General features: G+C 32.9%; 1 protein-coding gene across 12 annotated transcripts in view; it reads left to right on the plus strand.

Moving 5' to 3' along the window:
• Positions 1 to 13,522, plus strand: part of LOC145241637 (titin-like) — a 698,616-nt gene that overhangs the window by 30,974 nt on the left and 654,120 nt on the right. For all 12 annotated transcript variants that reach the window (XM_080104717.1, XM_080104725.1, XM_080104729.1 and 9 more), the window contains exon 2: positions 6,004 to 6,126. In XM_080104717.1, the coding sequence (XP_079960843.1) occupies positions 6,004 to 6,126 (123 nt within the window). The remainder of the gene's footprint in view (positions 1 to 6,003; positions 6,127 to 13,522) is intronic.

Genomic DNA, 13,522 nt, shown 5'->3' on the forward strand with positions numbered 1-13,522 from the left:
TAGAATTTCAAAATATTTGATGCAAACTCATTATTTTGAAGTCTTTCAATATATAAATTGCTAATTCTTTAGAGATAAAAAAAACAACATTTTGGCCTTGACAATTCCAAAATTTCACATTCTGATTCCAAATCATAGAACTTAAAAAATATCTGATTCCGACACCGTTTTAAGGTCTTCCCTTTCAATATTGTGTCTATTGATACTTTGGAAATTAAAAAATTCAACTATGACTCCTTCCCAAACTTCTATTTTCCTCCAACTCCGACACCCTGGTTTCTAAAAAAAAAAATACTCTGAACATGTCGGTTCTGGTTGCAGAGTAGGAAAATATAAAGTTTGTCTTGAAAAAAAGAAATCCAAAATATCCAATTACTTATTTTTAAGTTTTTCAGTATTCAAACAGTCTGACTGTTTGAATACCCTGGTTGCTGATATAGATTAATAAAAGTGAACTTTGCGGACTTTTCTTCCCACTTTTAACAAACTATCAAATTAACCAGGGAGTGTTTTAAATGGCGATGACTTAAATCTACTTGTTTATAATGAGATATTCACTGGCTCCTGCTGTTACAACCACTGCCCCGATCACATGACCTTCACTGCCTTCCCACCATTCATTGCTACAATATTTCATTTGTACATGCCATCAGTACTACCACCACCACTATTGCTTCTACTTGAGATAAACGACTCTGATTATTATTGTTATTATTATTATTATTATTATTATTATTAACACATATAATAATGAATAACTTGTCTAATTACTGCAGGCTAAATTATAATTCATGCTGTTTCGCCTTTCATATCTCAGTAAATTAAGACAAAATCTTTTTCTTTTTCTTTTTTTTTTAATCATATGAGGTTTTATTGCTTACTGTAGCATTTCCTGAATTAGATCAAGTTATTGGGATTGTAAAAAAGTGTTGTTACTTGGTGATGCCATCAGGGTACAAGGTGCTAATGTGATAGCTAGAATTAGGAGTGGACACAATACGTTCAGGGAGCTTTTGCCATTACTAATCAGCAGAGCAATTCCACTAGCAACATAGTAGGTGATACCCTTTTTTCTTCCCTGCAACCTCTTTCCCACAAAAGAGACGTTGTGAGCCTGTCTCGCCTCTATCATTATTTCAAAGCAAGTGCTCGACTGAACTCCAATTTATGGCCCCCTCCTTGCCAAACTTTTACAAAATCACTCGACTAGCTACAACCACTATATACGATTTCCTACACTCTATTTGTGCCTAAATCTAAATGCAGATTTCATGAACAAAGCTTCTTTCCCAGAACTGTACGCCTGTGGAAAACTATTCCTCTGGCCTGCTTCCCGGTTGAATACAACATAGTAGTCTTCAAATCCAATGTAAACAAATTCTTGTTGAACTGTCCCCATAAATAATAAAAATTCTACCCAATTTACACCATTAACAAATACTATAGTACCACTTTACAGTTATTGACCCTTATCCTTGAGTAGCCTTCGGATCTTGATAAGTGGTTACCCAAGTAAAAAAAAAACGAAAAATAAACAAGAAAAAAGTCAATTAGGAATGTACATAGTGTGATGATGTGTAAATGTGAAACCTGGTCAGTGACGGTTGAGGACATGCATTGCATGGCGAGAAATGACATGAAAATGATACGATGGATGTGTAACACAAATATTAAAGTCAGGCTCAGATCTGATGTGTTCAGAGTAAGATTAAATTCGGATAGCATAAGGAGGCTTCAATGGTATGACCATGTTGAAAGAATTTATGTAAGTTCTTATGTTAATAGATGTACAGCAGTTCAAAAGTAGCAGCATCAACCTACAGGAGAAGGCTAATGAAGATACGAGATTAAGTAATAAAGATGGATTTGAGAGAAAGAGAGATAAAGACCTGGCCAGAGATAGGTTAGCTTGGAAGTCAATTTCTAAAAGCCGTTCAACACATGCCAGCATGCATAATGGACATTAAAATAATGATGATGATGAAGATTAAATCTATAATTCAAGTTGAACGATCTGCATGTAACTTCGTTCCTTATAGACTTCAAAACGGCTGGGACGATTTAAAAAATTTTTTACATAAATATACTTTGTGTATGAGAGTGTTCTTAGATAGGTTTTGTAACGGGATGCCTCCAATAAGTATTGAAAATCGATAATCGAAAAAATCTGATTAAAGAAGGAACAGTCTGACTTTGGCCAAAATATCAAAAGTGCATTTGAAAAGTTTTATCACCGCACAAGCAGAAGGAGCTGATATAAAAAAAAAAAATGAACAGTAGGTTCTTTGATAAGACAGGGGCGCATTCCAAATGAATGTTTCTGTTTAGAGCACAACTGAATGATGATACTTGAATTTTACATTTTAATCTTCAATTAAAGCCATTATATATAAAAATAATTATATAAAATCAAAGTAGGTTCTCTTCAGTGCAATGTAAACATCAATGTATTATGGACTAAGTCACTGCGAGGAAGTATGTAAAGCTTCTTCCCAGTGCACTGCAGTGGGTCCACGACTAGAGCAGGCATTTAATCTATTTGATTGAAAAATATGTGATTTCACAGATTTTGATTACAATAAAAGTATTAGAAGTGTGAGATATTTGTTGATCATTCAAGGGCAACATTAGGCCTCTTTGCTAGTATATATATATATATATATATATATATATATATATATATATATATTAAATGAAATATGGGGAATAAAAGTTATATATAAATATATGTTTTATATAAAATCAACTGTAGATTCTCTACAGTGCGGTGCAGACATGAATGTATTGTGGACAAAGTCACTGCATAGAGGTATGCAAAACTTTATCCCAGTGCACCACAGTGGGCCCACGACAAGACCAGGCATTTAATCTATTAACTGTTTCTATCTCCTCCCCTTCTTTCACTACTTTCTCTGCTATCTTCCCATTTTTCTTTCTTCTTTTTATTATTGGCTCTTCTTTAATGATCCCAATTATTTCATAGTGGCTTATATATATATTTTTAAAACATTACCTACATATATATATATATATTACTCTTCCGGCTTACTATTTACCATTTTATCCTATTCCTTCATTTCATTTCTTGATCAGTATTGGATTTCTGCATCAAATTTGGAAAAATTAAAAGTTGAAATTTTGGAAAAAAACATTTGCACTTGATCAAATATTTCAAAGTCAGGATCAAGGCGATACAATTTGTGCAACTTCATTGACTACAATGTGCTCAAAAGTGAACCTCTACAATGAACAGAACTGAAGTTATCACCTGAAATGTGACTTTCTTCCGTTTTGTGACCTTGACCTTTGTATCTTTATATTCCAAAATTAAATCAATTCAAAAATAGACCCTGGCTTATATTTTGCAGTTTGGGATTCAAATGCAAAGCTGTGCATAAGCATAGTAACAAACATTCTCGACCGAAAACATAACTTGGCAATGCGGAGGTTATAATTGTATAGGTTAGAAGTATCCAAACTTTTGCTCCTACCCCTTATGAATTTGTATATTCATAAAACTTTAATTGACAAAACTATTTTTGACAATGTTTTTGTCCCAATGAAATTTATCTATGAAAAATTTCCTGGAATTTATTATTGAAAAATATAGTTCTATTTGCATTTTACCATAAACCAAAAGTATTTCCACTGTTTGAATGCATTAAAATTTGTCAAAATGCAGATTTTTTTAATAAATAAATTTATTCAAATTCTGATTTTCGACCTATAGAAGGAAAATAAAGTAATATTTTTTTTCTTTTCTTTTTTATGTGGCATGTTGTCACTTAGCCATATCTTTCTGTTCTTATCGAAGATTGAGATTTTTTTTATGTCTGATTCCAGTGGTTTTGTGCTCGTATGAAACTAAATTATTTAATAATTTTATATTTTATTACCTATGCATATATTGTTAACCTTTAATGATGTTAGAGGACTTTTGTTTTGTTATTTATACTTTCAAAAGGATTGTTGAGACAAATGAATGAAATACAGAGGAGGTTTGACTTGATCTTTGTTCTAAATCACTGATTAGTGGGAGAGAAAAAGAAATAGGGAGAGAGAGCTATAGATCAATCAACACTTTTTAATCATACTTTGCCAGCTCATACCATTTTTCTATATCCACATGCTGTATGCTCCCAAATTAAATGCCTTCTTCCCTCTTACACTCTCTCTCTTTGGGCCATGTGACGTTATATCCGTTTTATCAAGTAGACTCCAGCTGATCTTTCATTTCCTGTTATCCTCAACTGACCATTTTATGTACTAGTTGATTTACTTGCCTAATATCTACCTTACAAAACTTTTGTGACAACTCAATAGTGTCGCCATCCAAATCTACTTTCTCCACATCTGATTTCGCATCCTTTTGCATTGTGTTACTGTTCTTGCATATAAGTCGGTTATTATCTCTCAACCATACCACTGCACGTCTTGTGCACACAATGCTTGTAAGTATTGCAAAAAAATGAGTTTCACTGATGCCTTCTCCACAAACTGAACAGAGGAACGTTCCTCTTTCTGGTTGACCTTTTCAAAATTACAATGGCTGATCATCTCTTTGGTTTTGTTTATATTCCCTCCAAGACTTTTGCTTCGCATAGCATCTTTAATAAACATTCCATTGTTTCAGACAAGCAATACACCATCAGCATGCAGCATCTCTTCATGACAATTTATACAAAACTCTCTGAAATACACTTCTAAGACAAAAATGAAAAGCAATAAACTCATTACTGGGGCTGTGACAACAGAATATTCTTTTCATTTTTTTGACCCCCGAGTATATATCCGACACAGTTAATCAACCGAGAACCACATCACTCTATATAAAAGCATATAAGATATCAACGGATACACACTTGAGAGTCAAAACAATGTAAAGAATATGCTGTTGTCCTAGCCCTACTCATTGTACAAGTTTCATGTACTTTTTACTTAAACAGTAAAGATGTAACTATATGTGCTGTTAATTCTAACACGGCTTTGATCATTTCTGTACATTATCTGTTTTATCCATAGTTAGAAAGGAAAATGGTGAAAAAAAGATGAAGAAAATAGAAAAATAAAAATAGAGAAATTTAGTTTAAAACCTTTTTCCACTTACAGAAATTTCGGTTGGAATTTGGCCTTAAATTGTGAACATTTAGCTCTGCAGACAACCACCCATTTCGTGAATTGTATGATAGTAGCTATCTTTTATTTAACTATTAATATTAATTGCAGTAAATATTGAATTTATAAATAACTGACTGGTTTTGGTTGGCATGCTATCATTTTGCGAAGTTCACTTTTTGAAATACTTGAAACATTCATTCAAAATGTTTCTTTCATAACTTTGTTGTGAACATGAAACAAACTATTTCTTATTCATATAGATAGATAAATATAAACATTTTGGTAATTTCTATGCAAATTTATTTATTGTTTAAATGTGACTGAAAAGAAAAGAAAGATGAAAACGATTTGCTAGGTATCAGTTTGTTAAAAATCAAATCAGTTAAACACAAATACTTGAACATTGAAATTGAATAAAACAATATTTCAAAATGCAAGTAGCTGTTATATAAATATCAAAGTAATTATTAAATTAAGAAATGCACTATCAAATAACAGTTGATTAATAAAAACGTCTTTTTAAAACCAGTATGTAAATTAACCTTGTGATTAATATCACGTATGTATAAGCAGTATATGCAAAAGATTTTGCGTCTATTGTTTAAAGTTGATTTAATTTGAAGTTTGCCATTTTGATTTTACAGTTCTGGGCACAACTTTTGCATTTATTCAGTTAGATTATAGGAAAATATTTTTCATTCATAATTTTTGTGAAAGGTTGAAATATTTATTTATTTTTTTTAATTTATTAAAAAATTCCAAGAAATAAAGTTTATTTAAAAAATATATATGAAAATATTATATTCTTTGTTATTATTATTTTCTCTCTTTTTGTGAATTATTTCCTTAGAAATGATGAACATTTTTCCATTATTTTTATTGCAGAGTGGAGAATGGATACAAGTTCGTGTACACCAAATGGAACCCGATATCATGGATATTGGTACGAATCTGGAAGAAGCACGACAATTGCATCAAGAACACATAGGCCTCCTTAGCCAGCTCAAGGTATGGACTCTAGTTTTTGCTTGTTTTTTTTTTTTTTTTTTGATACACCTGTAGAGATTGATGAGTAAGAAACTTGTTGGAGATCGCCATTTTGCAGTAGGATTGCTGCATCAAATGTTTATATCATTTAATGTTATCAAGAAATAAATAAGATTTTTAATGTTATCAAGTAAAGGGAAATAAATTTGATATTTTTAACAGAATTATTTCCCATAGGCCGATTTAAGTTGTGTGTGTGTGTGTGTGTGTGTGTGTGTGTGTGTGTGTGTGTGCGTGTGCATGTGTGTTCAGAGAGAGAGGAATGGACTGCATGAAAAAGAAGAAAGAAAGGTTAGGGAAGGAAAGGGATAAAATGGGGAACAGAGAAGAGACAAGGATAAAAGTTATGTTACACTTTTTCCCCGAAGTAATGCCAGGTAACCCTTCTTATTATTTATAAGAATATTTGCTGTTTTTATTAGTTTTTTATTTTTGGAAGAGTTCACTCATCTAAAAAAATGTGAAGTCAGCCAATGTGGATGATAACACTCAACCTGCATATTTAAACAAAAAAAAAAAGAAAAAAAAGAAAGAATTGATTTAATCCACACACTAGGAGTTCTAGCAGAGGTCATCACCAGCAGTCACTCACTGGCAATAACCAGCGGTGTACCCAGATTTCCAGTTCTCTCCATCATTTCTCAACAATTAATGCAGATGACTTCATGGTAAAACAAAAGCCACTTACCAACAGTAAAATACCAATGGTAATAGTCACTGGTATTTTCTGAGGTTTCAGTGGTAAAAAGCTCTCACAAGGCCCCAGTGCTCTCTACAATCTTTCAGTGGAGGTCTGGTTAGTACTCTGCTTCCTCAGTCCTCCGGTATCTTTCACAACTCTTGTATGATGCCATCTATTGTAGATGCTATCATTGTTTTTTTGTTTGTTTGTTTTTTTTTAAATGGAGAAGCATAGTTAACTTACAATTTTGTGGTTTCGTGTTTTCTTTGTTCCCTTTGGTTGGATTCTTTCTGTTTTCATTTTATTTTCATTAGTCTGGTGCTAAAATAATGGCGTTTTTTGACGTATATATATATATATATATATATATTTGGTAAAAAACGATATTACTTTTGCGTTAACCTAATATTATAGTATTCAAGTTACTGGTTTGTGTTTGTTGGTTATGCGGGCTGGTTTCTGCATTCTAGAAAATTCCTTGATATTTCAGCCATTTTTATTATTGCTATTTGATTTATTTTCTCAGCCTTCTCCTTGATTCCAATTTCTCCCTTTTTTTATTTGAAGTTTTTCAGGATTATTCCTGGTACTCTTATGATTATTGATGTTATCTTGACTTTCTTCTTCGTTACTACTACTACTACTACTACTACTACTACTACAGTAAATTTTTAGTATTTCTTCAATAAATACATAATTCAACATTTGACAAAATATGACTATTAGATTTAAATATAAAAGTTAATGGTGAAGTAAAAGTGAGTTGGTGAGGGTACAGAATAGTTAATAAAGCTTCCTCCCCTCTCCCCACCCGCCGTCTTGTTAAGTATGGGTTTTAAAATAATGATGTTATTATTTAGAAATCCATTCTTAATATGAAAAGAGCGGAGAATTTGTTAACTATCTATACCTTCATGATTGATTTTATTGACATCCTATTTTAAATAATTTGTTTCAATTACCAATAAGTTAATTATTTTTGTTATCAATTCATAATGTTAGAGAAGGATGTTCTGTGTTGGATTTAATTGAAAAGGCAAACTTTAGTTTAATTTACATAAATAATAAGTTTTTCCAGACTGTTAATCAAACTTTTTACCACTAACTCTAAGTCCGAGTGGCAAGATCGTAAAACCACGCACAATTGCTTAGAAAAGTAAAGCCTTCTTCCTCGCACAAAATTTATCTCCGCTAGACAAAATAAGGGGGGGGGGATTCCTTAACTGCCCTAAAACACTAGAATGGCCAAGAAGCGGGAAATCATTTAAAACTAAATTCATATGTAAAACTGAACCCTACTTTATATTCTAAAATAGTTTTTGCTTTCTTTCTGCCAAAGTTTTCAGGGTGTTTACACCTAATTGTCTAATAAGTAAAATGTCACCCCCTCCCCATCCCCGGATGGGGGTTACGAACAATGTTAATTTACAATAATACTAATATTACATATAACTATTTTGAAAAATCCGGGAACCTGTTTGGTTGTCATTATGTCAGCCAGAGTAATCTCCCCTCTATGAAAGCTGTGTGATCAAGGGAGATTACTTGTCTCGCCTAAGTACGCATTGATCCGAAGGATTTAACAAATATGTTTATCTTATAAAACGTCCAAGCTGAACTGCTTCAAATAGATCAGAGCCTTCAAATCAGATAAATATAATTACTTGGCAAATTTAATTTGGGTTATTTATGAACGATATTATTGTCAAGAATATCAAACAAGATACATTTACGAGAATAGGTATTTATTAGAAAAGCTAACAAAACAAAAAGAGGGGAGGTGGTAATAGTCCTTATCCAGAATTCAACCTACTTAAAAAATACAAAATAAAAAACTTTATGATGTACGTACCAAGCGTAGAATGAAAATGTCACATACCAAAAATCATAGAAATTGATCAAGTGTTTTTTTTTTGTTTTTGTTTTTTAATATACAGAAAATCGCTACGATTTCTAGTGATTAATAGTATATCGTAGTCATTACATTTTAAAATGTCGGTAGTTCGAATTGGGTTATTCTCCTTTATTAAATATGACCGATCAAGATACAATCGTCTTGCTTCATTATAGGATTTGATTTTCTTAGTCAAAAAATATACATTATCAAATTATGTGATTTTTAGAATATGACATTTTCGCTCCATAAAGATTTTTCTGCGTTTTTGTTTTTTTTCTTCTTTTTAATTAGGTTTCATTCTGGACTTGTATCCAAAAAACAAAACAAATATATAAATAAATAAAAAAAAATGTTGCCAAAGGCAAGCTAAGTTACTATTCTATTTACCTGGATAAGTTTTTTGTGTGTGTGTGTGTTTTAAAATGTTATTTTACTTAAAAACAAAAGTAGTGTAAAGACTGTTCAGTTCGAGCGAAAAAAAATATGGTGTTGTCTTTACAGCCATTTTAGAGCTGTAATAATCAGTCAAAAATAGAAAATTAAACAAAACACTAGTAGAACATTTTTTCACAATTGTTGACATTTGTTGGATGTGTTTCTTACCAGCAGTTTGTTTAATTAGCGATTTTTGTGCAATTATCGAAATTCAAAGGTTGCTACAAGGACAGCGCCATTTATTTTTTGTTTGAACTTGACGGTCTTCACACTTCTTTTGTTTTTAAGTAATAAAAACACTTTAAAATAAGTTAAAACTTTAAAAAAAATAATTCAGGTATGTAGAAGAGTAACTTCTCTTGCCTTTGGTAATGTTTATTTGTTGTATATTTATTTTTTTGTTTTCTTGCTTATTTTAATAAATTCCCTACAAAAAAAAACAAGGTACAAAAAAAAATGACAATAGTTGCTCCAAAAGATTCTGTGAAAACATATGACAAATCTGCCATTGCTGTGTTCAAAATTTTCATAATGATCAGTTAATTAGTTTAGGAATACATACAATACATACATACAAATATATAAACATATACACATACCTAACTTTATAAAAATAGAGAAGGCAACATGTCAAGTTTTCGTCTAAGAACCTATTTGAAAACTGAACTGTTTGAATTTTCATTCCCTTTCTATCCCTTCAATCCTCAGTCGAAGCATACCAAAGACTTAAAAGACGGTAATTGATGCCCTCTTGCTAAACATTCAACATTATAAAAGGAGGATCAAGAGCAAGTGGAGTAATCCTGAGAATGGAGTGGCACTCTCCCCTACATCTCAGTATAGCAGCTAAAAAGGGAGCCTTTGGATCGTCCTCAACTATAGTCGGCCACTTAGCTGTTTTTAGTTTTGATCCCTTTGCAGAAAACTAAATTGAACTAAATATAGCCCACATTTGAACTCTCACAACTTTTTTTTTTTAACAAGAGAGTCATCGCTTATCAAGGCCCAAAGACCACTCAAGGATAAGGGTTAATGAGTGTCAAGTGGTTGGTGAGAACTTTTAATGATCAGTAATAGTGGAAATTTGGTAGAATTTGATTATTTAAAAGGATGGTTCAACAAGAATTTGTTTACATTGACCTTGAAAACAATCATGTTGTTGTCAGCCAGAAATCAGCCCCATGGTATAAAGTTCCAAAAGCAGGTAGTTATAGGAAAGAAACTTTGTGTATGGAATTTGCGTTGGGTTTTAGGCACAGATAGAGAGTAGGGAAAATTTATAGCAGTTGTGTTCCAAGAATTCATAATGATCGGTTAATTAGTTTAGGAGTGAATCTTGTAATACAATATATAAATGTATACATATACCTAACTTTATATAAATAGAGTTTTGGAGTTAATTTTCCTGGGTGATGTTGGATATCATTGCTAGTTAATGTCTAAACTGATAGTTGGCTGTTTCTTTTTTTCAACCCTCACAGATTGTCTGCCATCTTTAAATGGCACAGCCTGTTTCTGTAACCTGATCTTTATCTTTTCACTGCCAAGATATTTTTCGCTGCCAACTTTGCCACTATCTCCTATCAATGTAGAGGTTGTAGGTTTTTCTTAAAATATCAAACCAGGTGTGTGTGTATGCATTGTATGCTCGTGTGAAGGTGGATGAACCTTTATACCACAAGTGTCATGGTGCTATTTGAGAGTGAGCCAATCAGCTGCCAGCGCTGGAATGTTGCATCACTGTTTTTTTTGTTTTTTTTTCAAAAAGATGTGCGCTTCTCAAAGACTCTGAGAATTAAGGAGGATGGTGCCTAAAATACCTTGTTTCCATGGTGATATGTCGGTACTAAAGAAATTGGTATTCGAGAAAGCAGAGTAGGGTAGGTAGGAGAAGAAGTGGTTCTCTGTAGAATTTTTTTCTGCAATGGGAGGTTTTTTGGGAAGGGCTTTGGAGAGGGTGAGTAGTAGGGAGAATAAAAGAGTTGGTAATGGGTAGAAGCATGAGTCAGTTAAGTGGCTGAGTCTGGATGGTTGGTTGATATCAGACACTTTCTAATGTTTGAAGGAAGAAAAGGCTTAAAGAGCAACTTAACCTCTTGGTGGTTTGAGCGAAATAAGTTGTTGAATCAACTAACTCAATACATTTGAACCAAGGGATTGTGTTGTTCATACCAGTTACTGTTCATAGCATCTCTCTCGCTCTCTTAGGTCCCCAATCTAATACGTCCCGTACTATCAACCAAGCTCCAACCCCTGTCCCATCACCACTATGTTGCATTCTCGTGCCAGTTTTAAAAATATTTTAATGGAATGTGTTCTGGCGAACTTGTAGCACTTGTGCCCCCTTAATGTAAATACCTCCCAACTAACCTAACAAGTAGCAAAATCCCACTCCTTCACTATAGACGTCCTTAAACGCTGGAAACTTTCTACTCTAATACCTTTTTACTCTCAAATTGCCAAACTTTGGAATTCCTTCTGTTTCCTGCTTCCCTTATTGTACTAACATGCAAAAATTTAAATGTAATGTGAACAGACATCTTGCTTCTCAATTCCCTATGTAGTGCCCCTGTAGACATGGTCCCAAATAGTAGCTCCTTGCGTCCAAATGGCAATATTGCTTTGTTTGGGATGAGCAAATATTTAAAAACATCTGAGCCATTCCTAAGTTAATAACCTTGCTTCTGTCACATTGGCCTTTGGCTTGGTTCTATACAGTACTAGAAAGGTCCACCCTCCAGGCTTTATCGACTCTCTTTGAGAAGGGGTTAATTTATTGCTAATGGCCTGAAGCGCCTCAACTGGGAAACGCTGATGTGGCTGCTCAGGCATACTTTGTGGGCCAGAGTGAACACACCTTTTGCGCATGGGCTTTTCAATCCCCACTTTACGGTAATATGTGAATGATATTTAAAGAATAACATAACAGAATTCATTTTAACAAGTAATTCTTCAATTCTTCAATGAATGCTGTTTTATGCTTTATATGAGTTGACTCATCCTAGATTTGAATCTGCGACCTTTTGTACACAAAAAATTCTCCAAGGAGTTAATTCCTTGGAGAATTTTTTTTCTTGCTTGTAGCCTGAGGTGAGAAGTACGGCCATGTTTTTTTTATAATAATCCCCCACCTCCCACCCCTAGATTATATCCTTTAAGGAATCTGGGTTTCCTCACATTAAAACGACCTCATATCATATCTTTCCATCATGGGAGGCATGTACAGGTGTGTGTGTGTGTGTGTGTGTGTGTGTATATATACTTTACTTATATATAAAAAGCACTTTGTGTGAGTTTAGTCTCTATGGACTCTAATACGGCTGGACCAATATTTTTGAAATTTCACACAAATGTACTTTATGCATCTGAGAGTGATCTTTGATAAGTTTTGTATCAGAATGGCTCCAATAAGTATCAAAAATCGATAATCTAAAAAATGATTAAAGAAGGAACAGTCTAATTTTGACGAAAGTTAACACCCTTATGCAACCTAACATCACAAGTGCATTTGAGAATTTTTATCATCGCACAAGCAGAAGAGCTCAGCATATAAAATCAACAGTAGGTTGATAGAAATGCGTTCGAAATGAATATCTCTGTTTGGAGCAAAACTGATGATACTTGACTTGTGCATTTTAAACATTAATTCAAGCAATTATATAAACATAATTTTATAAAATCAACAGTAGGTTCTGTACTGTACAATGTAGACTACACTGTATTGTGGACTAAGTCACTATAGGGAAGACATGTGAAGTTTCCTCCCGGTGGGTCCCTCACTAATGTGGGCAATCAATCGATTTGATTGAAAAATCAATGACAATAAAACTATTGCAAGTGTGGAACATTTGTTGATCCTCATTCAATCCTGGGCAACGTCGAGTTTCCCTGCTAGTATATATATATATATATATAGAGAGAGAGAGAGAGAAAGATTCCTAAGTTTGACAAGATACAGTGGAAGACGGTTGGAGATTACATCAACTGAAACGTTGGAGATTACATCAACTGAAACGTTGGAGATTACATCAACTGAAACGTTATGAAAATTAAACTCAAGATGAGTACAGTAGTCTGAATAATCCAAATAATATGAAAAATGACTTCAATTACCAAAAATCACTCTACAGCTGTTTCATGATTTTACAGTTTTCAAGTGAGAATTATTCAAACATTTGTAATCATAAGAGATTAACGGGTTAATGTAGTTTGCTTGAAGCATTGTTTAGTGTGTATATAAAAGAAAATTTAAATTTATAGAAAACAATACAATGCAAAGGTGTAACGGGTAGACACAAATTGAAGTGAATTAATATATAATGGTAGAAAAAGTTATGCAGATT

The sequence above is a fragment of the Euprymna scolopes genome, chromosome 20, assembly GCF_053919585.1.
Source record: "Euprymna scolopes isolate OS-2025 chromosome 20, ASM5391958v1, whole genome shotgun sequence".
NCBI lineage: Eukaryota > Metazoa > Mollusca > Cephalopoda > Sepiida > Sepiolidae > Euprymna > Euprymna scolopes.